The sequence below is a fragment of the Fusarium venenatum genome, assembly GCF_020744135.1.
Source record: "Fusarium venenatum strain MPI-CAGE-CH-0201 chromosome Unknown EDB82scaffold_3, whole genome shotgun sequence".
In the NCBI taxonomy this organism is placed as follows: Eukaryota; Fungi; Ascomycota; class Sordariomycetes; order Hypocreales; family Nectriaceae; genus Fusarium; species Fusarium venenatum.
This window is the reverse complement of record NW_027072131.1, coordinates 4,851,061-4,878,543: the sequence shown is the minus strand read 5'-3', so window position 1 is coordinate 4,878,543 and position 27,483 is coordinate 4,851,061. Positions and strand designations below refer to the sequence as shown.

Genomic DNA, 27,483 nt, shown 5'->3' with positions numbered 1-27,483 from the left:
TTAAAGCGGGGCAATTGAGTTAGTTTACTGATGGAAATTGATATTGGCAGCTGGCCACCAGCTGCCAGCTGATGACAAGTGGTAGTTAAAGATACTATGATAGACCCTTCCAACATCCAATATGAATCGCTTGAAACAAAAGAAACGCGGCTTTATTCTAGTGGCCATGTTTGAAGTGAGAGAAATCGTGTGTGCAATCACATTTTATGCAAGTTGTACGTTTGTACGCCAAGTTAGGTTATGAACCTTTCCCAAGTAAACGCCAGAAAGAATATAGCTTTAGAGTAAACTTCGCTGTTACAGATACTTCATTGGTTAATGTCTTATCTTATGTCAGAGTTGTGCTTACTGACAGTCAAACTGCTTATATATTGCAATCTCACCTAACTACGACTTGGCGTGGATGACTCTCCTGGCGGTAATAAAGTCCTCCCCAACCATTGCCATCTAAACAAAAAATATTCTCAAATCTATTGTCTAAGCATAAAAAACCCTTGCAGCCATGTCTACCGCCAACATCAAACAAAATATCGAAGCCACGACCAAAGGCTACGTTTCGTCGTTTGTCGACGCGAGAGCTGAAAACAATCCTCGGATCGTAAACCGCAATACGTCCCCCAATTGCCTTCGAAGCATGCTTCCCTCCATTCTGGGAGGTGGAGGCACAATGCCAAACGAAGCGTACGAAGCTATCTTCGCCAACGGCCTCCAAGCCGGCGGAATGAACTCTGTCAACATTACTGATTTGGTCATTGATGAAGACGCGCGTAAAGCTGCTGTTACTGCTGTCGCCGATATGGTATTTTTGGGAGAGAAGAGCAATATGGACTTTTCATGGTTTTTGCATTTCAACGAGGATGGGACCAAGATCGTAAAGATCGTTGAATTTGTTGACTCTTTGACATTTACTGGACTTCAGCAGAAGATGGCTGGAGCGGGTAAGCAGAGTGAATAATTAGGAAAGGGTCACTTGTTATGTCTGAAAGACAATCTATTATATGATTGTTACGCAATCGTCTGTTGTGATATTTTATGGTATTGATTCGTTGACATCAGAGGAGCCTGGTACCTCAAATCCCGTCAAAGTCTTGTTTACCTTCTTCTGTAATTTCAAAATGCAAATCCTCCAGTAGGTAGGTAACAGGTCAATGGATAGAGATTTGGCTGGATATCTTTGTCTACCCAAGTCTTTTATCCACAACGTGAATCCTTAAGAATGGGGTCCATTTATCACCGGTAGCTCTCATTCGTCAGCTCGTTTGGACAACCCCAGTAGTAATCACTAAACTCTTTTAGGTAGTCGCCAGGATCCCTGTAACTTCTTGCTTCTCTTTATCTTACTCCCACTTCAGTCCTTCTCCTGTCACTTGAGACATCTCGTATGGACATACCACGACAATGACAAGAGTGAAACCAGGAGAGCGAAAGCGCGCTAAAACTTCCAAAGTGAGAACGGGATGTGGAACTTGCAAGTAGGTTCACAGTATAATCTGCTGTAAGAAATATCTCTAATACCCTTGCAGGAGTATGTCACAGTTAGCACAGAACATGGTCTGTTTCTAACCAATATCAGTAAGAAGAGTGAAATGCGATGAGGCACACCCATCCTGTCAACGATGTTAGTCCACGTCTTTTGTATGCTTTAATTTGTCTAATATTTCATTAGGTATATCCACTGGCCGCAAATGCGACGGGTATCAAACATCACCGACTCCAAAAACATCCCCAACATGCCTTATTACCACATACAAGAGCCCTGTAGAGGCAGAGTCGCTTCAGTTCTTTACCGAAAAGACCATTGGCAATTTCCAAACCTTCTTTCTCGACAATCTATGGAGTACCAAGATTCTGCAAGTAGCACAAGACCAAGACTGCATAAGAAACGGGCTGTTAGCCTTGTCCCAATTTCATCGCCTCTATCTCACCCATCAACAGTGGCAGAAGGTCGACTCGGTACCTGCGTTGAAGCATTACAATTCCGCGATCAGCGAGCTGTTAGCACCATCTCCTGACATCCAAGGACATGTTCTTATACTTTCTTGTCTGATATTCATTTGTATCGAGGTAAGCATTCATGCGTCAGCCATCAGTTCTTAGACTAACCTATCCAAGCTTCTTCAGGGAGAGACTGAGTCAGCGATCTGTCTATTCAAGTATGGTTGCAGCATGATTCGACAGCATAGAAGCAAAATAGAGAAAGCCCCTTGCTCTGATGTCGAAGAAACAATCAAACTTGCGGAGGCATGCTTTAAGAGAATAGCAGTCCAGTTCCTGACAGTAAGTCCTCTTGAATCAACATGTGTTGATTCAACATACTAATTATCGGTCAACCGACAGCTAATGGCGGATAATGATCCTGCACTTTGGTTGTTATTCTACAACACCTTCGGCAATACTTTTACCCTCAAGGAAAGCTCCTTCACATGCCTCGCCGATGCAAGAGAATCACTACTCGATATTCTAGTTGAGCAGGCCAGCCCCGGGTTGAAAGGCAAATCGGCTCGTGACATCATGGCCCATTCTGTCAAAGTTACTCGATGGGGCGAATTGTTCGACGCACTTCTTCTGAAACAGACCAACTGCGGAACACCGCCCACTGATACTGAAATTCGAACGATTGCCCTTCTTCAACTTCACCGTAAATACTCGGAAATAAACGTCGCAAAGTACATCCACGGACAAGGTGATCCGTGTTTTTGGGATAACTTCACCACCAAGTTTAGCGAGATTATCGACTACGCTGCCACAGCCGCCGGCCTCGACCAAGACTACGCGAAACGGAACTGGGACACAGACTCTTCACCCAAAGCGTACTTTCACATAGATCTTGGCTTCACCTCTGTGCTGATATCAGTCATTGCCCGATGCCGCGACCCATTTGTTCGGAGAAAGGCTCTTGCAGTGATGTTAGCCTGCAGAGTACAAGAGGGTGCCTTTAACGGTTCTCAATCTGCGCGTGTAGCTGCGAGAGTGATGGAGCTTGAAGAGATGAGGAGTGGGAAGGAGGTCAAGTGCAGCAGCGATATTCCCCATGAAGCAAGAGTAAGGACAATACGGGTGCATTTACAGCGAAGTGAAGATGCAAAGATGAGAGTCGTGTATAAATTCTCACAAGGGTGTTTTGAAGAGGAGAGAAGTATGATTGAATAAAGATACGATACTGAATCAGTCCACATCAAATGTGTACTGCCAAGACATGATTGACAGTCAATGGCCTGCAAATGCCAAGTTTGTAATCTCAACAAATAATCAACAGTTGATTGTGACTCAACGTCGCACAAGAAAAATGAAGGAGAATGATTCATGCCCATAAATGGTTAAAATGTCAAGCCACTGTCTTACTAGAGGGTAATGAGCCTATCGGGGAGCGGAAGTGGGATTCATCAAAAGCCCGCTATTCTCTATATGGGAATCGACTCATCAGTTGAAATTGTATATATACCAACATCATTATTCCCGACTCTACATCCACTCCATCTTATCATCAATTGCATTCACATCCTTGACTCTAGTCTTCCTCCATTGAGACAAATGATCTTGACAACCACAATGACATTTTCTTTACCTGCCAAGGCCACTGGCCTTCGCGAAATTGACCAATCACTCCTTGATCTTCGAACAGATTCTGAGATCATCACCCAGCTTAACACATTTCAACCCATCACCTCAGAGAAGAACGTTTGGGCCATCTGGGACAATGGCTTTGAACGCATGTATCCCACCCATCAGCAAACAGTCCTCAACTGGGTCCGTCGTCTGGGCCAATCTTGGACAGTTCGTCTTGTAGATTTCAAAGAAGGGTCGCCTAACAACATTTACAACTATGTCGGGAAAGAGTGGTTTCCAGAATGTTTCATCAACAAAACAATGGATGGAAAACATGCTCCTCAACACGCAGCTGATCTCGCCCGCCTGCCGCTTGTCTATCAATACGGCGGAGTCTATCTGGATGTATCCAATATACTTCATACAAACCTTGATACGCTTTTCTGGGACGAGCTCTCAGCACCTGATACGTCCTATGAGATGGGTTCATGGATAATCACAGGACAAATCAGGAATAAGGCGGGTGACTTTGGAAACTTCCTTTTTGCAGCTCGCAAGCATTGCGAGTTTATCAAAAACTGGCACAACGGATACAAAGAGCTTTGGAAAGGTCGAACAAATGTTGACGGTTTCCACAAACATCCTTTGATCCAAGAAATCGGTCTGGCAGAGGCTATGAGAGACCCCAAGCACGAAGACCAGATTTATTGGATGACAGATTATGTCTCACAAATGGTTCTGGGAGACCGAACCCGAAATCTTGTTGATATCGAAACTGGGTTTAACGGTCGTGATTTCTGGGAGAAGAAAGTCTTCATGGTTGAGGGTATCCAAAATGGTATTCTCGGTGCTCTTAGGACCAATCTTTGCGGCCAAAGACAAGCCGATCTCTTCACCACACGACTTGACGAGCCCGATCTTGTCAAGCGAGCCGAAGCCGAAGATTTTGTTATCGAGATGCTGGAGAAGAGTCACATGTACAAGGTGTACCACAATTCGATGGCTGGTCTTCCGGCGTTGGGAGACCTCATCAAGAAGAAGGAGAACCAAGATGTGACGTTTCGTCCAGGAACCTTTGGAGAACTTTACCGGTATGGAACTGTTCATTGGGAGGCTACGAGAAAGGTTGAGAGGTTGGAGCCTCAGAGGAACGGGGATGATCTCATACATGGTACTCCTACGAGAACTGCTGCTTCTTTCATGAATTAAACTAGAATAGCCAGCTGATAGACTTTAAGGTGGACAAATGGCGGCACGGAAAAATATTGTCTTTTGTCTTATCGAGAATTTCAACTAAATACGCTCAATTCCCCTTTGTCTTTTTTTTTTAATAATCTATCACGATCCTTGAGACTTGGACTTGATTTTACAGAACCTTGGATTTGTACTGCGGTGACGTTTTTCGAATCTACAAGAAGTTAAAAGCCACGCTAGACATGACAGTAAAACACTCACATATATCTCGACACTCACGGAATGAATGGCAAAGGCAACCCAACCTCCAATGGAATAGCCAATTCTCAAAGCAGCCGCCAAACCTGGTAAATCATTTAGATCCCAATTGGTTGTCACGAGTGCTTCTTGAGCAAGATTCTCTCCAGAGAAGTATGCTTCACAACTCGGGTATACTGTTTGTGAAGCATTTGGGAAGCTTTGGTGCAAGTACTCTATCACGGCACAAGGCATGCTTAGAGTCATAGCTCGTGAAGGGGTGCCTATTATGTGTGCTAGAGAGACGAGAATAATTCTCATGGTGATGATGGAGGTTATCTAAGATTATAGTTAGCTTTGAGTTTGTAGGTTTCTCAAGATGCACAAACATAAAACCAGCCCCTGAGCATCCAAGCTCTATGTTCTTGAATCTTTCCACTTTTAATTGCAATCATAGCTTTTACTAAAGCCGTACTAATTGCAGTCGCCAATATCAATGTCCCAATCATGTTAGAGACGGGCCCTCCCATCACTTCTCCTGAGAGGACCAACGCAGTAGCAATCCCAATTGCGGACAGACTCAGTACAAGGTATCCATTGACGCGATGGAGCCTTGCATATTTGGGCTGTTGTAGAATTGGGACAAACTGCAAACAAACGAGAGCACCCGCTGGCAGAAATGTAATTAGGTGTACAACCAAGGCATTTCTCATCAGACCAGGTCTCTTAAACAGGTAACATTCTCCAGGGACAGCCCAAGGAACCTCGGCGCAAAAGACACGGTCAATATCGATGTATGGGAGTTGAAGGGTTGAGAAGAGGAAAAGAATACCGGCAAAGACGGAAGTAAGGATGAAGGATCTTGTGCTGGAGAAGCCGAGACGGCGTTTAAGCGACATTGTGCAAGATTTTAAAGAGAGGACAACAACAGCGTCTGATCAAGAACGAAAACGATACTTTGCGGGGATATTTATACTTGACGTCGTGAACAGAAAGGATTCGTAGCTGACGTGAGCACTTGAGCACACTTATCCCTGTACGTTTGACTGGCTTTCGATCCCAAGCAATAATTCGAATTAGCTGTGGCAATAGATGATGCCCTCCTATATGTTATAAAGATTATCAAAAAGGAGAGGATGTTTCGTTATGTAAAGATATAAACTATTTCCACTCTTCTACTTATCCCCATCAGACACATTCTTCTGCAGCTGCTTCATCTTGGCCTTTTCAGCCTTCTTCATCTCTCTCTTCTTTTTCTTCCTCGTCTCGATCCTGTGCCTCTTCCCATCCTCTTTCAATGTTTCTCTAGTAATGCTTTTCGGAATATCTGCGTTTGCTGGTATTGGGTTACTCTCAGCAAGCTCGACGGCCTTTTTCGCCGCTTTATCGAAATCCCCTTCGACGTGAATACCAAGATTGGCATCCTCGAGCTAGATTCTTCTTTAGCCATCATCTCTCGCAGGCCGGCAAAGTACTCACTAGCTTTAATCCTTCTTCAGAGTTCGTCCCTTGTAGTCTGACCACTATCGGCATCTTTCGATAATTATTGAATGCATTTACTGCCGCGATGATAGACTCGGCAATCATGTCGCATTTGGTGATACCTAGGAATTCATCAGTTCTGCTCTTTAAGACCTCACTTCTTAATGTACCTCCATAAATGTTTACAAAGATTGTTTTGACTCTCCTGTCGTCAAAGACAAGTTTGAAGGCCTTCAGCATGGTATCTTTTGTCGCCTGGCCTCCAGCGTCAAGAAAGTTGGCACTCTTTCCATTATGAAAGCTGATGGCATCGTTGGTCGCCATGGCTAGTCCTGCACCGTTGACCACGGTCCCGATATCACCGTCCATCCTAACATAAACGAGACCAAAAGCTTTTGCATAAAGTTCGTTTTCGTCCTCGAGAAGCGGCTCCCACAACGGAGTATAGATCTTTCGGGCTTTTTTCGGCGCGTCGTCGTCAAACATGAAGCGCGAATTGGCGCAAATGATCTTTCCGAAGTTTCCGTCGTCATGTTCCAAGACATCAACCTCGAGGCTGATTGCTTGTGTTGCTATGAAGAGCTTCCGCAGTGCAACAAGTGAATTTTGGAAACTCGGTAGCCTCTGCCTGTTCACACCAAGATCACTTGCCATCTCGTTGACCGTGGCCAAAAATTTCTGTTCGCCGTCTGAGACATTGAACAGATAATCCTCTTGAAATTTTGCCCAGCCTGTAGGAGCTTTTCCCTCTTTCTCAGGGTCGATCCCCACGTCTCTGATCTTGACAACTGGTCGACAAGCCTTGCGATCTATGGTCATGGTGAGATGCCAATGTTGTTTAATATTGATCTTCTCTTGGATGTAGACTGTAGTTCTCGATTGCAATTGTCCTTTGTCGTACAATCTAGTGTCCCTCTGGGGCAAAACAAGCGAAGCAAGTTCTTCAGCTTCGGCTCTGTTTTTCACCACATGACTAATTCGGGGACCGATCAGAGTTTCTTCTCTGAAATATGCATGTCTTGGCCAATCGAGATTGGAATCAGTTTGCGCTTTTTAGTTCATTTGATGCTTCGTTACTTACCAAATAATTGCATTCCCTTCCATATTGACTGGATTTGGGTTGCAGAAAAGCCTTTGGTAATGGCGCCACCAAACTGTTATCCAGTAAGTTACGTGACTTTAAACACTACATTCCACCTCATACTCTTTTCAGTAGGTTCTGCGAATGGTGTTCGACGAGATGCATAGTTCTGATCGGGGTTTGCCTGGTTGGCTAATTTATCCAAGTTAGTAGTTAGATATGGAGGGGAAGTAGGGAAAGGGTTACGTTAAGATTCTTGGTCTGTAGCCGAAGGCGACACGGCCCCGAAGCTATTATTCTGGTTGCCATTATCGCGATAAGAGGGTTGATGACCCCGCTATCCCTCGTTGATTAATGCTTCTTTGAGGGGTAATGAGGAGATTTAATGTCAAGAGATACTTCATTCAAAGGGTCCTTGATGGATAAATCTTAATTGCAAGTGTTAACAAGGGCGACAGAATAAAGGTGTCGGATTTCATTGTCAAGGTTTTGCTAGGAAGCTATCGCGAATCGAAACAGCGGGTCAGGTCACACCACGTGACCTCATGTCAACACAAAATGGGGTCACGCCAACTATACATGTCGTATCCCCTGTAATTAAAGAAGGAAGAACACGATTGCAAAATGAACAATGATTAGAAAAACCACAACAGTGAACATTCACTAATCCTCACTAACCTACCTACAGCTCTACTCGTTAATTTAGTGAGAACCAAGCTTAGTCAGCTACAACGGTGAAAAAGAGGTCAAAATGTGTGAACAACCATCTCAAGACAACGTCGACTACGAGATATTACAAACAAGGTTCGTCATGTAATCAAAGCCCTTGACTTGTAATAAAAAGTCAATTTCACCTGTGATGTCACAATTGCCATCTATCACTTTCATAATGGTGTTTATTGAAGCCACAACTCACTACAGTCCTCCTCTGGTAACTGCTAGTCAAACTAGGGATCCAGACGTCATACCGGTATAGAGAAGACGTGGATGTGAATTAATGAGCGATGCTTGATCTCATTCTGGCATATCACTGCTGCTTAAAGGTCGGTCACCAGGAGTGTGGAAAGAAAACATGTTATATATGGACACATAGTTGGGTAAGTGTCAGCGTCCTCCTGCATTAATTGTATTGATTGCTTGCCAGCACAAGCCCGGCGATGAACAAGTTAACGATACCAAACCGGGATTTCACTCCCAGATGTTCCTACCTGGGACTGCACCAATTGAGCATTCCTTCCAACCACATCCCATTGATTCCAACATACCCGAGAACTCATATGAGGGAGACGGGTACGATGCCTTGGACATGCCTGGTGCAACATCAAAGGATATCCGTAACTCCATTGATTCGCTGCATGGTAAGCCCTCAGGGCCAAGAGAACCGGGAAATCGGAGAAGTTCATCCACGGAAAAGAAAGAAGGAACGAAGCGGTCTAGAAGGTGGTAGTGCAAGAAGCATACCGGCCTGCTTGTATATGGTGACTTTATCATCGAAAACGACACGCAACCCAACGTCTTTGCATTTTGAAGAGTCAGCGAGTCGTGTCATTTTATCGCGATCCTCAACTTCAGTAAGGATGAGACAGCCTTTACTTTTGAAGAAGATCAGGGGGTACGGGAATGGGCTTTGGGAAGCTATGATTCATTGTCTCTGGAAAAGCCGAGATCCGGTGCCATAACTCTGCTTCCTTGGAGCGTCACGCACATCAAATGAGGTCTTTTCATACTCATATCTATCCTCCATAAGACTTGTGACAACCCTCACCCAAGGCTCCGTTGTTCTGCAGTGCGGTTGTAAGCGGACAACCGTGCTGAAACCATCTGAAAGCACGTCATTATGTTTCTGATGTAGAATCATAATGTAGACATGAGGCTGGCGTTTCTGCAGAATCAGATCATTTTGACCAGACGCAAGTAAACCACATGGGGTTCGAACCCGTGTATAAATCTCATGTTAATAAGAGTAGAAAATCTGTAGAAATCAGATACTACTGTAAATAGTTCTATATATTTGCCTCTCCCATTCGTGCTTTAGCTACTCGGCCCTTTGTGATAGTCCGTGATTCTGGTGCTGTGCCGGAATAAGTCCCAAATCAGATTAATTACACGAGCATGTCTGATGATAGTGATGACGTACGAGTTTGGCCATCTGCGAATTGCAATACCACAAGCTTTTCGATGGCTTTGAAGGCGTCAGATGCCAGAGCCTACGCCTAGCAATGAAGCTAATTGGACATGGAATGATACACTAGTCGAGCTATGGCTAAAAGGATCGATGTCAAAGGTCCTTGTATCATACTTCGCAATCGTCTTTGCAAAGCATACTACCTAGGATCGAGTGGGTCTTATGGAGGAGAGGATAGCCCAGAACTTGCCAGAACTACAACATGAAGATAAAGGAACGACGGCCAGTTGTAAGTTGATATGTGATGGCTGATAAAGACTCCAGTAGCTAAGAAAGCCGCAATTTAGATCCAATGCTAAAGGTAGAGATTCCTCCATGATGTGTAAATAGTGCCCTAACGACTGGCCGACAGGATCCCGGTGGTTCTGGCCATCCCTATGCCTGAGTCCGTCTCTTAAGTTAGGATAAAATCTATTATCCCCACTACATTTAGTCCTATATCTCAACGCGTTTCTTTTTTATAATTGTTCTGAAGCTGCTGGAGCCAACGTATCCACCCCGTTCCTTGTACTCAAAATCATCAGGCTGATAGTTGGCCAGTAGTTTTTCCATGGTATCGCCCATAACACCCGGATGCGGAACGACGATTGCTCCAGCTTTCTTTAGAGCCGCGGCTTTCTCCTGTGCGGTGGGATCCACGCCAGATCTGTATATGGCACCTGCATGGCCCATAATCTTTTCTTGAGGTGATGTTTGACCAGCAACCATCGCTATGATAGGCTTTGGGTTTGGCGCCATCTTACGATATTTCTGGATGAGGTCTGCCGCCTCAAGTTCAGCTTCACCTCCAATCTCTCCGATGACGATAATCCCTTTGGTTTCGTCGTGGTTGAAGAATAGTTTCAAGGCGTCCACCAAGGATGTGCCTAGGCTGTATTAGTACAGCTCCAAAGAGTGATGCGTAGTATTTACCGGGTATCATATCGCCTCCCATGCCTACCACAAGAGACTGGCCCAACCCGGACCTGGTAGTTGAGCCAACTGCTTCATAACTCAGCGTTCCTGACTTGGACACGATACCAACACAGCCGCGGGTGTACTGCTTATAAGGCATGATGCCAACGCGGCATTGCTCCGGGGCAATGATGCCAGGACAATTAGGTCCAACGAGTCGACTCTTGGACTGAGTTCTCAAGACCTCGTGAACACGTAGCATATCATGAACGGGCACATGCTCTGCTACAGAAACAATGAGGGGAACTTCAGCTTTTATGGCGTCAATGATGGCTTCAGCAGCTAAAGAACCACGGATAAAAACAGCGGAAACATCAGGTTTCAGCTCTTTGGCGGCCTCGGGCTGTTGTTAGACTATATCACCAATATCCGGTAAAGACTCACCTCTTCCATAGATCCAAAAAGTGGAAGGTCCAGGTGTGTTTTGACTATGGGATCTTTGGTGACGCCTCCGACGACCTTGGTCCCATACGCGATTGTGTCTTGGGCATTCTTGGTCGCCTATGTAGTCATAGTCAGTGGAGTGCTAGATTTACGCGTTTAGTCGTGGTATTCATACTACTGCGCCTGTGAAGCCTTCAACAGTCGATCAGTTTGGTTCACGTCTAGTCAAAGGCAAAACATGCAACGCACCTTGGTATATAACTCTGGTCTGGTCATTTATTCTGAGATTGGGTATCGTATCTTCGTATTTCCGAAAGTTAACCTTCGAAACAAATCGTTCCGCGGACGAAGCGGCAAGACGAAGCTGTGAACGCAACATTGTATTCTATATGATGCATGGAATGGACAATAAAATTGCTACTCTTGTTGTAGGTCATGAGTTAGTGTTTGACCCACTAATTGTACGGATCGGTTAGTAGGTACCCCGCCATATATTGGCCAGGTATCTCTCAGCAACCTAACCTAGAGCTCAAGGCATTGAGTACTAATCTTGAAACGTGAGATAAATATATTGCTGTCAGAACAATCTTTCAGGGTGTGTTTTAAACAGTTGGAATTTTAGTGTTCCTTTTGTGGCTACCATCCTAGCTGTCATGTCATGAAGGCTGGTGCTTATCACATTTTTGATCAGTTGCTGTTTTCTTTTCGTTCTAGTAGCAGTCAAATTGTGTACAATCAGGACGGCGCAGCCAATTGTCTGTGCCACTACATATCGCATAATTCAGTAAGAAACAAAGCGAACGCAAATAAAATCTTTCTGTTTTTCCCTTGATAGAGGTTATATTAATCTTATAGCCCACGCAAAGGTCATCTTCATCGATTACCATGTAAATGAGAGCCCGTCAATTATTGAAAGTGGGATGAACTTCAGCCCAGCTCACCGCTTACTATTAATGGTCTGCACGTAATGGCAGAAAATTGTCGTCCCCCACCTGAGATCGAGTTTTTTGCGACATGCGCCGTCAAACTTCATTCCATTACTCCGCCAAGTAATAGCAACAGCTCCAACAATTTCTCAAAACGAACGAACGACCAAAAAGACAGACCGTCAATATGAAGGTTGTTCTTGTGAGCGGCGGAGTCATTTCCGGTGTTGGCAAAGGTGAGCTCGACTGGTCTTCCCATCGCACTCTTGACTTGTGAACTAACGTTGATCTATTTCTCCAGGCATTATTGGTATGATGACTCACGAACCTCCCGCGAAATTCACGACGACTGACAATCATATCAGCCAGCAGTTCTGGTCTTCTTCTCAAGACTCTTGGTCTTCGCGTTACAGTAGGATATGGAAGATCTACAGTTCAAGACCTCTGACTAACATCCCCAGGCGATCAAAGTAATACCCCACCGACAAACCGACTTCTTCACGACTCTGACAAGCGACTAGACCGACCCTTACATCAACACCGATGCTGGTCTTCTGAACCCTCTCGAGTGAGTGCGATCTGAGCTGCTCAGTTGCACTTTGATTAACGAATCCCAGGCACGGCGAGTGCTTCGTTCTCGATGATGGAGGCGAGGTACGCTAGTTCTTCACCGACGTAAAACCTTGCGCTGACTCTTCAGACCGATCTCGATCTCGGAAACTACGAGCGGTATGTCATTCGACACATCACCGCAACCGAACCTCCACGACCAAGACTAATGCGGGATCAGATACCTCGGCATCCAATTGAGCCGTGACAGCAACATCACTACCGGCAAGATCTACAAGCAGGTCATTGTACGGACCATACGATCTCTCCAAATACGATTGACGACTAATACAACTGCTGTAGGAGAAAGAGCGACGAGGAGATTATCTGGGAAAGAGTATGTATCTTGCGATACTGTGGTGTTGTTCCTGTGCTAATGATCGATACAGCTGTCCAGGTAGATTACACAACCAACGAGCGATCAAATAACGGAACTAACACTATCGAAGGTCGTTCCTCACATCACAGACGCCATTCAGGATTGGATTGAACGTGTCGCCAAGATCCCCGTGGACGCTTCAGGAGAGGCGCCTGACGTTTGCATCAGTACGTTATCCTGAGACCGGAATTGGACTAAAATACTGACTTGTCATAGTTGAGCTGGTACGCTCCGTTATCGCGCGAAACAGGAATCATGACTGACTTTGCGATTAGGGTGGCACAATTGGTGATCTCGAATCCGGTCCTTTTGTTGAGGCCCTTTCTGTAAGATAGCCATTCCTCGTTGAAGGCGCAAAACTGACGAGCACAAGCAACTTCGACACCGACTTGGCCGCGACAACTTCCTGAGTATCAGCGTTTCCTACGTCCCTATCATCAATGGAGAGGAGAAGACAAAGCCCACTCAGCATGCCATCCGGCAAGTGCGAAGTGCTGGCCTGATCCCCGATGTCGTATGTATAGCGCGCCCCGAAGTTGAGCTTATCTAACAACTCAAAGATTGCTTGCCGTTGCGAGCGAGAGCTGGATCAAGCCACCATCACAAAGATTGCCCGAAGCTGCCAAGTTGAGGACGAGCAGGTCATTGGCGTGCGAAACATGGACACCATCTACCAGGTTCCCCTCCTACTCGAACAGGAGGGTCTGCTCAAGCTCCTGCAAAAGGGCTTGGCTCTCGACAAGTGCCAGGTCACCCCCCCTATGGCTCAAAAGGGCCAGGCTCTCTGGGACCTCTGGAAGAAGACCGTCGTCCCCGACCGACACCTCGAACCCGTCAACATCATTTTGGTCGGCAAGTACGTCAGTCTCGATGATTCATACCTCAGCGTCCACAAGGCTCTCGAGCACTCCGCTATGCGATGCAACCGAAAACTGAACCTCGTTTCTATCGACTCCGAACACCTTGAGCCCGAGATGCAGGAGAAGGATCCCCGTAAGTTCCACGAGGCTTGGGCACACGTTGTTCGCGCACAGGGTATCGTCGTTCCTGGTGGCTTTGGTACCAGAGGTATTCAGGGTATGGTCGATGTCGCCAAGTGGGCTCGTGAGCGCAAGCTGCCCTATCTGGGTATTTGCTTGGGCATGCAAACCGCTGTCATTGAGTATGCCCGCAACGTTATGGGTCTTAAGAACGCCACCTCGGAAGAGTTCTCTGCCACAGCTGAGCACCGTGTGGTTATCTTTATGCCTGAGGGTTCCAAGGAGTAAGTTGATGACAGCCGGTGTCCAAGACTTTTACTAATAAATGACAGGCAAATGGGTGGTACCATGAGACTTGGTAGCCGCACATCTCACTTCAAGCCCGGCACCGAGTGGAGCAAGCTCCGAGGCTTATACGGAGGAGTCGATGTTGTGGAGGAGCGTCACCGACATCGTTACGAGGTGAACCCCGATTACATTGAGGACCTCGAGAAGGCTGGCCTCTCTTTGACCTCTATGGATGACCAAGGTGTCCGAGTTGAGACAATTGAGCTGAAGGACCACCCCTTCTTCGTTGGGTATGTATTCGTTTGTTGTGCGTACGCATCGATTGCTAACTGTTTATTAGTCTTCAGGCTCACCCCGAGTACAAGTCCAAGACTTTGGCGCCCGCTCCTTCGCGTGAGTATCTCAACCCAAATCGCAGATCTCAAACTAATATTTGTGTAGTGCTTGGTCTCGTCGCCGCCAGTGCTGGATGTCTCGACGAGATAATCGAGGCCGCTCACCAGAAGCAGAGCTCCTCCAACGGAGTCAGCGATGTCACCAACTTTTAAGATGGAAGAGTCGATCGATACGCACAGACACAATTGGGACAGGCTGGATAGACTGGGTCACGGACATTGAGGTACAAGGGCTTAGAACTACGTAGGGCGTGAGATAATGAGGCTTTTTAGACTGCATGGCTGGCGTTGGGTGCTTAAAAATGAACAATACCTGGGAGAAAAATGATAGAAATGAAATTTAAGATGCATTACAGGCTGAAGTGCTCTCGGTTGGAAGTTCTGGATCCGCTCTCATGACGATGTGTTTGACAAGCTTCAGCGCGCAACTTGTGGAGTAGTTTAAGGGTCAAATAAATCACGGTCAAAGTTGGAGACACCAGTTGAGAGGCTCGAGAGCTGCTTGGCAACAAGCCATGAAGCGTACGGCCTTAAAGTTTGTGTTTGAAGTCATCATCAAAGCGCTCAAGCCATGGGTCCTTGTTAGCCTGGTGGGCCTTACGGACCCACGAGCCAATCTAGAATGGGAAATGATAGCTTTCGACTCATCGCCTAAGAAGGGACGTTGGTTGTTGTCAAACACAAAAAAGAAAGGCTGAATGGATCTAATAATTTCAATATTTGTATTTATATGCTGTGCTGCTCTCCCGGTTCTCTAGTATCTTCTTTCAAAGCAAACAATCCCACTTATACTCGACACTGGTACGCCATCTTTCCCATTACAGTACCTCTGTAATATAGCGGTCTCACCTTCTATAATCTCGACACCAAGCGACTTACAAACATCACCAAAATGGCCACAACAAGCAGCGCAAGCAGTCAATCTTTTGACATAGAACTCGACATTCTCGGCCAACAACCACCTCTTCTTACAATTTACACCCAGATCAGTCTCGTCTACCCCGTCTCTGATCCCTCTCAGTATCCCACCATCGTCAGCACCTTCGAGCAAGGCCTTTCACGCCTCTCCAAAGCCTTCCCATGGGTCGCAGGCCAGGTCAAGGCCCAGGAAGGAAACCCGGGAATTTTCAGCATCGTACCGTATAAAGAAACACCCCGACTTGTGGTGAAGGACCTCCGCGATGACTCCTCAGCGCCGACAATCGAGGGTCTGAGAAAGGCGGGCTTCCCTATAGAGATGTTTGATGAGAACATCATCGCGCCGGGAAAGACATTACCTATTGGACCTGGTACTGGTCCCAACGATCCAAAGCCTGTGTTGCTCTTTCAGCTCAACTTTATCAAAGGTGGACTCATTCTCACTGTCAATGGACAACACGGTGCTATGGACATGACAGGTCAAGATGCGATTATCCATCTGCTCTCAAAGGCGTGCCGTAATGAATCGTTCACTGACGAAGAAATCTCTGTTATGAACCTCGAGCGCAAGACGCTGATTCCTCTCCTTGAGAACTACAAACTTGGTCCTGAGTTGGACCATCAGATCGCCAAGCCTGCTCCTGCTGGCCAGGCTCCTCCCGCGCCGGCAACGGCAAGCTGGGTGTTCTTCTCATTCGCACCCAAGGCCCTTTCGGAGTTGAAGGATGTGGCTACAAAGACTCTCGACGCATCGACAAAGTTCGTGTCAACTGATGATGCTCTTTCAGCGTTTATTTGGAAATCGACCTCGCGCGTGCGTCTCGCAAGAGTGGACGCTTCCGCACCTACGGAATTCTGCCGCGCTGTCGATGTGCGACCCCAAATGGGTGTCCCAGGCACATACCCAGGCATTCTCCAAAACATGGCCTACCAGGACTCGACCATCTCCGAAATTGCCAACGAACCACTCGGCGCAACAGCATCGCGCCTACGCTCACAACTCGACCGCGAACACTTGCGTAAACGAACACAAGCCCTGGTGACATACATGCATGATTTACCCGACAAATCGAGCATCTCCTTCACCGCAGATGCGGATCCATCGACCAGCATCATGCTGAGTTCTTGGGCCAAGGTGAGATGCTGGGAGTACGATTTTGGGTTCGGACTGGGTAAGCCCGAGAGTGTGAGAAGGCCGCGATTTGAGCCTGTTGAGAGTTTGATGTACTTTATGCCCAAGAAGCCTAATGGGGAATTTACAGCGATGCTTTCTCTGAGGGATGAGGATTTGGAGAGATTGAAGGCGGATGAGGAGTGGACAAAGTACGCCAAATACATTGGCTAGATTAGTATCCTAGACTACGACATATAAAACTTTTTACTCTTTTCTGTACCTGAAGCTATTGATCGGACTCCTGTTTTAGTCAGGGACCTGCCGTAGCATCGTCTGTCAACCCGCTGGCGTGATCGAAGCGTCCATCCACAATAACCTTATCTTGATCGTCTTTGTACCGATTGGCGATTTTGCATTTTCCTACTCAATCCAATCACTTCTTGTCTTCCCCTGCCTGTGCATATTAACCCATCCGATCAAGGAACATTCTCTCGTCATCGCATCGACTACCGAGTCTGTTATGTGGCTCATCCTTGGAATGATACGTCACTGTGCCACAAAGCAGGTTTTCCAGCACTCGGCACGCGCCACACCACAACGGCGTAGCATGGCATCACATTGCGTCTTGCACAACCATCAGGTAAACGAAACAGCCAGTGAGCATCTGTTGTTTGCTCGTTTCAGATCAGAAGATCCCTGCTTGTGATATGACGTATTCTCTCATCATGGGAGTGTCTTACATATAAATTAGCATGTTCGGCTCTTGCTTTTGAGAGTGTCCGCAACGTTCTAGACAACTAGAAATACAACGATTTTTATACTTAATCTTTATCACTACAGCATTCATCATGGAGTGGTCAAAGGCTACATACAACGACCAGTACGAGAAGTGGGTTCCTTGGCTTGAGGATGTCTATCTTCGCTGGTTCACAAAGGATAACAAGGCCAGCTATGCCACAAAGCGTACGTCTTCGTCTTCATCTTCGTCACAGGCTTCTCAACATACTAACACTCACACTTTTAGAAAACCTCGACAAGACCAAAGTCACAGGCATCGAACAAGTAGACACCCTCCAAGACGGCGTCCACAACCTCGCCACCAGTCAAGTCGGCCAAGGCGGCCTCCTCCAACCCGTCGGTGACCTAGCCTCCAAAGAAGGAGTCAACCGAGCCGAGAGACAGGGCAAGGATGAAGATGGTGGTTACGTCAACAAGAACACTCCCGGTGCGGGTGCCATGAACAGCACTGCCAACGCTGTTGTTGGTGGTGGAAAGGGTGCTGCCCAGGGACTAGGAGATGTTGGAAAGGGTGTTGGTAACACTGTTGGAGGATTGCTCGGTGGCAGCAAGAAGGAGTAAATACCCTTGAGAAAGAACATGTGCTTTTGTTATCGGTGTTTTGGGAATGGGCTATACCTATGGTTTGATGGTTTGGATAATGGAATCAGGCCGACTGATGGACAACCAACTGGACTACATGAATATTTAATCACGAATACATACAGCTATGGCTAGCAATTTATCAGAAGTAAACTGAACTGGTTCCGTGATGTGGCTTTTCCATGACCTACCCGATTTGGTGGTAATGTCCGAGTTGCGGAACCCGTCACTTCACGGCAAAGGCTTGCACGGTGAATTAACTGATGCTCGGGTAGTCACATATTGCGTACCAATGGAAAAGAAGACGATGCCACTGAGTCAGAATACATTGTTCAAAATGGCTACATACTGTTATATTTTATACAAAGTTTTAGGAGTCAGGCTTCGACCCCTAGATAATTAGTTGAATCACTGCAAGGTGTCCATTCTGTCGAACCACAATATTGAATCAAGGAATGTGTTTCCAAGTTCTTAGCTTGCAGGACGGCCTGCCAAGTTTCATCACCCAAATAACTTGCAACCTCTCCATCCACACACACCTCCGAAACCAATCAGCATCACCCACACAACCAAGTGACATCCTCCTAAACGCTGGTTCGTCCAGGCTTATCCTGACCAACATGAGTCTCGGAATCCAAGGCATGCTCATGGTTGGCGTAGTCATCCTCGCCTGAAAGCTCCTCAAGAGTCTTGCGAGCAGTCTCGGGAATCAACAGCGTAGTAAAGACTCCAAGAAGCATGAAAAGAGCGTAAATCTCGAGAACGTGGTCCATCCATGGAGCCTCGTTCTTGTCTGTGGCTCCGTGGGTTCGAAGGATAGAGATGGCACCTTGGCCGATGATAGAACCAACTTTACCACTGGCAGCCGAGATACCGTGGGAGGTTGAACGGTATCGAGTAGGAAATACTTCACCAGGGACGATGAAAGTGGTGGTATTGGGACCAAAGTTGAAAAAGAACTGAGCAAGAACGTAAATAGCCAGAAGACCGTTGGAGGGGATGTGGTTATAAGCAAAACCCATGACCTAGAAATGTTAGTTTCATTCTATATCCTCGATACAATCAACTTACAATGAACAGAATAGTCAGGATGATGAAACCACCGAGCTGAATGGTCTTTCGTCCAAGAGTATCAATAGTCGCCACAGAAACCCAATAACCTGGAACAGCTCCTGCCAAGACAATAATGATATTCCCGACAGCCGTGTTGTAGAGGTACTCATAGACATTGGTGGCATCCTTGGTAGAATATCCGATGACCTTGAGAATAGTTCCGTTATTCAAAGAGAGACCATAGAACGCAACGTCGAGACAGAACCATGAACCAGCAGTTCCGATCAGGAGACTGGCGTTCTTCCATTTGCTATAGTGTTGGATGAAGTCTCGCCAGCTGGCCTTGGGAACTTCAAGGTTGGTCTTGGCGGTTTGAAGGTTCTGAGCACGGGAGACTTCGTCAGTGTTGCCTTCGTGTTTACCATTCATGTAAGCCTTGACGTCCTCATCGGCTTGCTCGACGTCACGGGCAACGTCAAAAGTGTAGCGAGGAGTCTCAGGGATGGTAAGACGGTCTACTAAGGTCAGTATGATAGACTTGCAAGTCGAGGAGGTAATGGCTTACAGTAGAGGGCAATGCAGGCGGGGACAGCTCCAAATCCGACAAGTGTTCGCCACATCTTGTCGACGGCAATTTGGCAATCACCAGTGCAGCTCTTTGTGTCGGCGGCTTTTTCAAGAGAGGACTTGAAGCCAAGAGTAAGGAACATCATGACCAGAGCTGCGACGAGTTGGCCAATACCTTGCATGGCAAAGACGGCAGCCATCATAGCACCTCGCCACTTGGTAGTAGCGAACCTGATGAATAGTAAGCGACTGACTTGAAATAGGAGCTTGATGTACTTACTCAGAAGTGATGATAGAAGACAGGGGATAGTCACCACCGATGCCAACACCCATGATGACACGCCAGAAGATGATAAGTCCAACAAGAGAGGTGGAAGGTGACCCAGCCGTCAAAGCCTGAGCAAGCGTAGCAAAGATGATGACGATCAACTCAAGACCATACATTCGCTTTCTGCCGACAATATCGGCCATCATACCAAAGCCCAACTGTCCCAGAACTGTACCAGCCGAAGTTGACAGCTTGATGGCATTGTCAGAGCTCGTAGGCAACTTGCCCTTGCTAGGGTAATAAACGATGCCAAGCATGATGGTCAACATGGAGACGCAAAAGATATCGTAAGAGTCGGTGAAGAAGCCAACGCCTGCGACGACACATGCTCGAACATGATACCAGCCAAAGGGAGCCTTGTCAATCTCTGCGAGGGCGAGACGGCGTCGTTCGTTGGGGTCAGCGATGTGAGCAAAGTCGTTGTGAAAGTTGTGAAAGGCATTGTTTCCGCCGCTCGTCTTTGCGACGGGACGCGATTCCTCGGCCATTTTTAAAGTAAATAGTAGTAAATATTAAAGTAATAAATAGTAAATAGGTCAAGGATAGATGGTAAAGTATGAAGGCTGCTTGAGCTGGTGTACCGCAGAGTCACACTCAAGATGAAGAATATCCTTACAGCCAAGACCAAGCCAAGAGATCTGACATGAAATGATCTCCCTTGCAGTATAAATATTGTTCTAATTTACACGCATATCATGCTCGTTTCTCTGTCCAAATCAACCTCGAGCCGTCCGAACCGAAAGTGCTACTTTGCAACGCCATATCCACAGTCAATCATCCAGTCAAATTATCATCCGGGGGACATTTCTCTCTTGGTAAGTTCAGCCATAAATTCTCGGTGTTGAAAGGGAGCCACGGCACTTTAAGACGTGTCGAATAGAGTCGTCTATCGATCCACGTGCTACGAATGCTTGGCTAATGGAGCTTCGGGTACGGCAGAACGGCAATATTTCCGACCCACTATCAGGAGCTGCATTATCAAACTGTATGCTTAACACCTTAACACCTTATTACTGACACCGAGACGTCGGGCGCTATTGTTTCTGACGGTTTATCAACGCACGAGGGTTACCTTTTTAAGACACCGAAGCCATTGAGATCGGTTATCACGGCTTCAGCTTGTCATTTGCGTGTTGTTATCGCCCGGTTTATTCCCGTTAGCGTGTCTGGGCACTTTTTGAGGATTGCTTCACCTTCTGCTACCGCATTCGTCATTCCCTAATTCATTGCTTCTCGCGTGAGGTACCTTGGACATCAACCATCTTTAACCTCTTGCTCATCTGCGTATCTCCTCATAACCCGTTCAACAATGTGGGAATCAGTAGAACCACCGCCGCTCGCAATTGAGATCCTCACCGACCCAAAAGAAAAGAAAGACGCCCTCAAACTCATCGTCGACAGCGTCGCTCAACAACGCCAAACGGCCTCGCGCACGCTCATCTTTCACCCCGTCTCTCTCTCCATATTCACAGCTTGCCTCGCAATCGCACACTATGGCGCCAACATCGGCAGCGACGTAAGCACCATGCTCATCATATACCCCGGCATCATCCTCACGTACTTGGTCGCAATTCGCTACTTTACCAGCGCATATATCCGCATTGCTGAAGAGACAAACTGGCTGGATTGGATCAAGGATGATACTATCGTCGGAGCTCGTTTCGGAGACGAGATTATTGGAGCCGTCATTCTTCGACTCGATCGCACGGAAAAGACAGCAATTATCCGTGGGTGGACGACTAGGCCGCGCTATCGTGGTCGCGGTCTTGGAGGTGACGTGCTGAACGAGACCGTCAAGATTGCAAAGGAGTTGCTGGGCAAGGATTGTACCGTTGAGTTTGCGCCCGATCACGCGAATAGTCATATGCCTTTGTACAACATCTTCAATGGGCCATTCCAGGCGAGGGAAGCGAAAGCGAAAAAGGTGTTGGGTGCTGCACTGAAGGATTCGGACAAGAGTAAAGATCGATCTCGGTAGGCGATACGACAATAGACATGCTTTTAAGTAATGAGAGTATCAGAGGGCAGAAATGGCTAGCTTAGAGTCAGTCTCTAATGCCGATAGCCTGTGAGGTTGATACCAGGCATCAGTCGACGAGCGATCTTCAACATACTCAACGACATACTTGGTTGACTTCAAGCCTCAACACCATTTCGTGGCAAGCAGCCAGGGCCAGAGTATCCCACCATCTCGAGTCCCAGGTGAAACGCCACAGCCGCTCCGCATATCGTGTTCCAATGGATCGTAGGAAGTGGCCGTCCCGTCTATTGCAATCTTCAATGTCTCGGACAGTTTGTCACTCGAGTATGTAGCAACATCCTTCTCTCAGAAGCATTACGGGCTTGGCTATATGGAATGGCGATTACAGCTTGAACTCAACAAGGGCAAAATACACAGCCCGGATACCGTGGGTCTTCTTCTTATTTGATCTAGATGCTCTCAGACGTGGATGATGGTGTGTATTAAAGGGAGGCTCCGATGAGACATGATCCGGATATCCCAGTGGAAAAAATACCTTGTACATTCCTATTTTGTTTCAGGATTTGTCTGCGAGATTCGTTCAACAAATAGTTAGTACGTGCGAGCCGTGTTGTCTGACTTATTTCGCAACAGATGGAAATAAGGTTGAGAAATTACGTCTATCGCATGCGAATCATCCACCACAATGATCAAAGCCCATGTAAAATGTGCGATTGTGAGTAAATAGAGGCGTTTGTTTTGTCTTGGGTAATATTGAAAAGTTCCAGACCTGTAGATTTTGTTTTGACAACCTGGAAGGCATTATACATCAATTTTCAGACGGTAATACGTGTTGTCGTTAATGAATTCGACTGTTAATTGCTGTGGTACAGGGTAACATCTTCTCAGCTTGTGTGCTGAATAGCCTCACGATCAAGTGGAGACAGGCTCGAATGAGGGCAGTTTTTCCCGAGATGCCTACAGTAGGCCGGGCTACTTCCAGGAATTGATGAAACGAAGAGTCTCATTAAAGAATGAAAATGAATCATGCATATTTTGGGTTCGAGACATTAATCATAAGTTTAGAGTCCAGTGAATTACATATGTCCCTCTTGACCAATATTCAATGGATAAATTGGTGAAAGAAAGTGCTGACAGTTGGTCCAAGCCTCCCGCAATGGATCAAATCGCATCATTCCCCCGCGTGTAATGCAATGCAATTAATGCAATGCAGTGTAATCCTTTGAATCCTTCTAATGTCAGGATGTCGCTGCCAAGGATCTAAATCATGTTTGTACGACAATTCGTATATTGCCTCGGCTGGACAATGTTGGTCGGCCTCAAAGATAAGAAAGCCCCTGTATCATTTCACCAACCATGGAACAATCCTGGCCTCTAACACGACAGCTTCAGGGCATTGAGTTGGGCTATCTTTAATTAATTTCACGAGTTGTTGATCACGATAAGCTTTTACTCTCTTTTCCAACGTAACAACGTCCATCTCTTTAACCAAATCGAGACAACCAAGAATTCATGTCAAATTTTTACAGGCTTCGCCGTCGTACTAAAAGAGCAAGAAAAAACCACCCGATGCAAGGTACCAACCCATCAGGGGTGTGTTACTTGACAAAGACAAGAGTCCACAGCTGGGCAATGCTTAATTTCGGGGCCAAGAACCTTGGACGTCGAATGATAGCAAGACAAAATGTCGGTTACTCCATGACGAACAAGAGATTGAAAGAGGCGAGATCGACGATGAGTTATTTTTAAACGAGTTTTGATCATTGAGAGGTACTTTGATTAGAGTCGAGTCAGAGTCAATTAAACATCTACTCACTGAAGATAACCTCAAATACTCAATCTCTTCACAGTAATGCTGAATGACAGTGCTCTTGTAAGAAGCACACCAGAAACGCAACAGAACAGACCTTGGACTTGCACACCTTCTCACGGCTGGACAGATAGGGTAAACCCGACCACGTCTCTATCACGAATTTGGTGTCCGAGCACCAAGACAACGGGCACCCGCCTACTCCGTGTTTTTCTCTCTATCATGCCACTGATATGATGCTTGCTCAGTGATCGGCGGTGCTTCAATGGAGCTCTTTGGGAGGGAACAGACGGAAAAGACTGGATCCATTTATGGTGGCCCTGTTACAGCTTTGAACAAATCTATGACTGTTCAAGTTGAAAGGGTTACGTATGCTGTGACCCTCCCTGCCAGCAATTGTCACTCGTGTTGGTCCCAAAAGTGGCGTCCGTCGCTTTGACTGACAACCAGCCCAGCCGTCAACAACGCACACTATAATCCTCCACCTCGCAAACTATTAAGAAGAGTTGCTGTGCTTGATTCTAGATTCATTCTCTAATCAATGATGCCTTTGATAACAGCTTACCATCCCATTGTATGGTCGTCTCGTGCCAGCTGACGGCAGGCTAGGTTCACATGGATAACAAGGCAGGGCAGGCCTAACAGGGATTGTTTTTTTGGTATCACCGGCGGAGGCCTGGCCAGGGTATGACTCCCTGTCACTTACGCAAGTCGCTGATAACCCCTTCACGGCACTTCCTAGCCTTCGTTTGGCCTTACGACGGACGGGCACGTTCACTCTGACCGTTGAGAATACCAGCGGTAGCATGAAAGAGTTTAAATGATGAGTAAATAATAGTTATTATAAGGGCCAAAGAGCTGTTAATTGAGTTTTTAGTTCTATCGGTTCATCCGGCACCATCAAACTTCGACACAGCGCTACAGCGATGGTATAACGCTGATCTGATGTTAGATACACACCCTCCAGAGACCAGACGAACCCTTCCCTTGGTAATGCAAGAGCACGAGCCTACCATGTACGAACCCTGAGTTGATCAGCCAGTCTCCCTTGGAAAACGTCTCAAACCATCGACATGTTGGTAAAACGAAAAAAAAAAAAAAAAAGGAATACGAAGGCTCTTCGCGCTCGCCGTCCGCCACTTTTACGCCATTATTTTCACACCGTAGTCTAGCCATGCATTGCAAGCCACGGCGTTTTGTGTTATTAGTTTCCCCTCTTTTACCTGTGAAAAGGGCGTTTATCACTGTTACCGTGGCTGCCGTTTTGTTTGTTTCGTGTATGTTGAACTCGTATTGCGTTGTAAATATTAAATCTTCAATTAAACAAAAGACGCTGCTTCATTATTCTATAGGTAAAGTAAAACTCGGTATATGTAAACAAAAAATAAAAAGACATCAATGCATATCTATCGTGTTTAGGCCTTCTTTCCAATGTTTATTGACAAGTTGGGTACGTCAAATGTCACGGTCGTGTTGACAGAGTAGGCTTCTGTACCCCATGACATGTATCCAATATAGTCTGACGCAGAGGGGTAATCAGCGTTGTCCATGGAGAGAATCTCCTCGATCAATGGCCAGAGGTCGCCGTCGAACTTTTCGGCCGGTGTATCGGAGTACCATGTCAAGACCTTTTGCTTGGCCTGGTTAATATCGTAGTAGAGTTTGCTGCAAGAGTTAGTTACTGTACTCAAAACATCACCGATATAAAACTTACAACTCAGTACCGCCAAGAGTCTTTTTGGCAAGCGGATTCGATCCATCAACATTGAAACCAAGAGGTTGCGTAGCAGGTCCAATAGCCGCGAACCACACCATGATTTCGTGCGACGCATCCTCACTGTCCTGCGCCTTGGTCTTATCACTGTCCATGAACATATCCATTGCGACGTTGGCATTGAGTAAGTGGTCCTTGAGATCTGTGAGGTCCGTCTTGGTAGCTTGCTTGGCGCCCTTGGCAGACTTGTTTCCGACCGAGTACGTCCATTCAAAGTCGATTTCGATCTTGTCAATGGAACTGAGCTTGGCAGGGAAGACGTCGCCATCGACCTTGATGTTGGGGAAAGCGTGGACAGGTGCTGTTTCGGGACCTTGAGGGTACTCCCATACTACGGACCATCGAGGAGCTGTTTGGTTTGTGGCGTAGGTTTCGTTGTTGTTCATGTTGACCTGCGCATGTTAGTTTACTCTGTAGATGCCATTTAATTGACACAACGTTGTACAACTTACATATAAGCATAATCCTCCATCGTCGCCTTCGTCCCAACCCCACTGATTAGGATTGACTACATCAAACGGTTAGCACTCAATTGACGTTGTACAAGTCGCCCCCTCGTCGCACGAGGCTTGAATCGTTCCCAAAGATGTACTCACGAGTATATTCTTGACCCTTGGTCTCCGGATGAATACCATATGACTTTTGGCAATGCTGCTCAGTCGTGATGCCAGTCTTCTTTTTGGGACCGGTCGGTTTGGGATCGGGTTTGAACAAGGGAGGACCGCCTGTTGCTTCACGCTGGCTCTGAAGACCGATAAGCACGCCCAGTGTGATGGCGATGGGCAAGGCCAACAGGCCAAAGTTGACGAGGAACCGAATTGTCATGATGGCGATGACGGAGGAGAGTTGGAGGAGAGCGTCGTACTGAAAGTCGAGTCAAGTTACATGTGGAATAAAGAATACAGTCACAGACTAGACACAGACACAGACACCATCATACGCATAAACGCAGGGAGGGTAAAAAAAAAGAACAAGCTTTTTCTCGGCGCAGGTACAGGTACACAAATAGAACCCGGTAGACATCATCTTTTGCACATGCTTATGTATCCTCTTTAGTCTTTGTCCCCTCACTCTCCCTTGAAGTGGAGTCTCTTTCTCTCTCCTACGCCCATGAGAAGAATAAATACCGACGCACCATAGCATACTAGACGACCAGTCAATCACTCACCCAATCCAATCCAATCAAGTAGGGCGAGAGAAAAAAAGAAGAGCTGATAGCGTATCGCACCAGCTGAATGTACCCCTGATCTATACCAGGATGGCCCTGGTCCGGGAGTCGTATCGGTCCACTAGATCTCTCGATACGAAAGGTAGGGGAGGGGTGGACTACCTGTTCCTGGGACCAAGCTTTTTCTAGTAAAAGCCCTTGGTCTTAGTGCACCCATCAGTTGGTTCTTTTATCGCTTCGGCATGTACGGCTTTCGTTCGTGTTGTTTGTTTGCAATTAGTAAGTGGCTGGAGCTTGTTTTGAACAGGTACCAAGAATAAAACACGCACACACGCTATCAAAGCATCGTATCCTCTGACCATGCTACCATAGTACGATGGATGAGCCAGTGGAGATGGGATCAAGGGTTGTTTGAAGGCCTTGATTGGAGGTTCCCATAGACACAAGAATGAAAAATCTCTATTGATTGGATAATGACCAAAAGAGTTCATCCTCAGTAGAGACGGTACCAATGTTGTACACATTTCCCAGTGACTGGGACGGTATCCATTGGGACGTGCCAGTCTCGCACTGGAACTCAAATGACACACACCCCCCTCGGGCCATCTCCTCTCCCTTGTCTCCCGACTTGACCATCTTTCTCTCTTTTGTTCTTATTCTTGAATACTTCTTGGTATTTTCTTTCACTTCCATATTCTTTCCCTCGTTACAGAATAGTCAGTCACTCGTTAAAAAAAAAGAACAAACTCT

General features: G+C 46.6%; 11 protein-coding genes across 11 annotated transcripts; 6 read left to right on the top strand and 5 right to left on the bottom strand.

Moving 5' to 3' along the window:
* Positions 1-409: 409 nt before the first annotated feature.
* Positions 410-3,353, top strand: EDB82DRAFT_448994 (uncharacterized protein). Its single transcript, XM_065607809.1, has 7 exons — positions 410-938; positions 960-1,035; positions 1,448-1,472; positions 1,524-1,572; positions 1,667-2,064; positions 2,113-2,277; positions 2,338-3,353. Exons 1-7 carry the CDS (start codon positions 503-505, stop codon positions 3,148-3,150), a joined length of 1,962 nt encoding a protein of 653 aa, XP_065464081.1. The 5' UTR covers positions 410-502; the 3' UTR covers positions 3,151-3,353.
* A 196-nt stretch (positions 3,354-3,549) lies between these two features.
* Positions 3,550-4,755, top strand: EDB82DRAFT_547059 (uncharacterized protein; the record flags this gene model as incomplete). Its single annotated transcript, XM_025728040.1, has 1 exon — positions 3,550-4,755. One exon carries the CDS (start codon positions 3,550-3,552, stop codon positions 4,753-4,755), a length of 1,206 nt encoding a protein of 401 aa, XP_025582447.1.
* Positions 4,756-4,833: 78 nt separating this feature from the next.
* On the bottom strand, positions 4,834-5,900 carry EDB82DRAFT_250413 (uncharacterized protein). The gene is made up of 3 exons (XM_025728039.2): positions 5,367-5,900; positions 5,002-5,316; positions 4,834-4,954 (listed from the first exon to the last, which is right to left on the bottom strand). The coding sequence occupies exons 1-3, from the start codon at positions 5,874-5,876 to the stop codon at positions 4,913-4,915; spliced, it is 867 nt and encodes a 288-aa protein (XP_025582446.1). The 5' UTR covers positions 5,877-5,900; the 3' UTR covers positions 4,834-4,912.
* Positions 5,901-6,031: 131 nt separating this feature from the next.
* EDB82DRAFT_507596 (succinyl-CoA synthetase-like protein) lies at positions 6,032-8,020 on the bottom strand. The gene is made up of 5 exons (XM_025728038.2): positions 7,787-8,020; positions 7,542-7,732; positions 6,630-7,488; positions 6,457-6,581; positions 6,032-6,407 (listed from the first exon to the last, which is right to left on the bottom strand). The coding sequence occupies exons 2-5, from the start codon at positions 7,551-7,553 to the stop codon at positions 6,153-6,155; spliced, it is 1,251 nt and encodes a 416-aa protein (XP_025582445.2). The 5' UTR covers positions 7,554-7,732; positions 7,787-8,020; the 3' UTR covers positions 6,032-6,152.
* Positions 8,021-9,932: 1,912 nt separating this feature from the next.
* EDB82DRAFT_250355 (succinyl-CoA synthetase-like protein) lies at positions 9,933-11,539 on the bottom strand. Its single transcript, XM_065607315.1, has 4 exons — positions 11,313-11,539; positions 11,064-11,180; positions 10,638-11,016; positions 9,933-10,591 (listed from the first exon to the last, which is right to left on the bottom strand). Exons 1-4 carry the CDS (start codon positions 11,337-11,339, stop codon positions 10,161-10,163), a joined length of 954 nt encoding a protein of 317 aa, XP_065464080.1. The 5' UTR covers positions 11,340-11,539; the 3' UTR covers positions 9,933-10,160.
* Positions 11,540-12,016: 477 nt separating this feature from the next.
* EDB82DRAFT_507580 (CTP synthase) lies at positions 12,017-15,282 on the top strand. The gene is made up of 18 exons (XM_065608794.1): positions 12,017-12,225; positions 12,291-12,299; positions 12,355-12,401; positions 12,451-12,459; positions 12,511-12,557; positions 12,607-12,643; positions 12,690-12,718; positions 12,780-12,846; positions 12,902-12,935; positions 12,988-12,995; positions 13,048-13,144; positions 13,194-13,201; positions 13,253-13,303; positions 13,351-13,491; positions 13,538-14,241; positions 14,290-14,535; positions 14,586-14,638; positions 14,687-15,282. The coding sequence occupies exons 1-18, from the start codon at positions 12,177-12,179 to the stop codon at positions 14,791-14,793; spliced, it is 1,743 nt and encodes a 580-aa protein (XP_065464079.1). The 5' UTR covers positions 12,017-12,176; the 3' UTR covers positions 14,794-15,282.
* EDB82DRAFT_507573 (trichothecene 3-O-acetyltransferase) lies at positions 15,283-16,953 on the top strand. The gene has a single exon (XM_025728032.2). The coding sequence runs from the start codon at positions 15,533-15,535 to the stop codon at positions 16,901-16,903; it is 1,371 nt and encodes a 456-aa protein (XP_025582440.1). The 5' UTR covers positions 15,283-15,532; the 3' UTR covers positions 16,904-16,953.
* A 567-nt stretch (positions 16,954-17,520) lies between these two features.
* On the top strand, positions 17,521-18,031 carry EDB82DRAFT_478048 (uncharacterized protein; the record flags this gene model as incomplete). The annotated part of the gene is made up of 2 exons (XM_025728031.1): positions 17,521-17,635; positions 17,697-18,031. 2 exons carry the CDS (start codon positions 17,521-17,523, stop codon positions 18,029-18,031), a joined length of 450 nt encoding a protein of 149 aa, XP_025582439.1.
* Positions 18,032-18,478: 447 nt separating this feature from the next.
* Positions 18,479-20,969, bottom strand: EDB82DRAFT_558967 (major facilitator superfamily domain-containing protein). The gene is made up of 4 exons (XM_025728030.2): positions 19,953-20,969; positions 19,671-19,903; positions 19,124-19,620; positions 18,479-19,077 (listed from the first exon to the last, which is right to left on the bottom strand). Exons 1-4 carry the CDS (start codon positions 20,486-20,488, stop codon positions 18,637-18,639), a joined length of 1,707 nt encoding a protein of 568 aa, XP_025582438.1. The 5' UTR covers positions 20,489-20,969; the 3' UTR covers positions 18,479-18,636.
* A 1-nt stretch (position 20,970) lies between these two features.
* Positions 20,971-22,300, top strand: EDB82DRAFT_250163 (uncharacterized protein). The gene is made up of 2 exons (XM_025728029.2): positions 20,971-22,077; positions 22,127-22,300. The coding sequence occupies exon 1, from the start codon at positions 21,310-21,312 to the stop codon at positions 21,976-21,978; it is 669 nt and encodes a 222-aa protein (XP_025582437.1). The 5' UTR covers positions 20,971-21,309; the 3' UTR covers positions 21,979-22,077; positions 22,127-22,300.
* Positions 22,301-25,060: 2,760 nt separating this feature from the next.
* Positions 25,061-26,551, bottom strand: EDB82DRAFT_507565 (concanavalin A-like lectin/glucanase domain-containing protein). The gene is made up of 4 exons (XM_025728027.2): positions 26,162-26,551; positions 26,018-26,073; positions 25,506-25,957; positions 25,061-25,456 (listed from the first exon to the last, which is right to left on the bottom strand). Exons 1-4 carry the CDS (start codon positions 26,388-26,390, stop codon positions 25,207-25,209), a joined length of 987 nt encoding a protein of 328 aa, XP_025582435.1. The 5' UTR covers positions 26,391-26,551; the 3' UTR covers positions 25,061-25,206.
* Between the last annotated feature and the right edge of the window lie 932 nt (positions 26,552-27,483).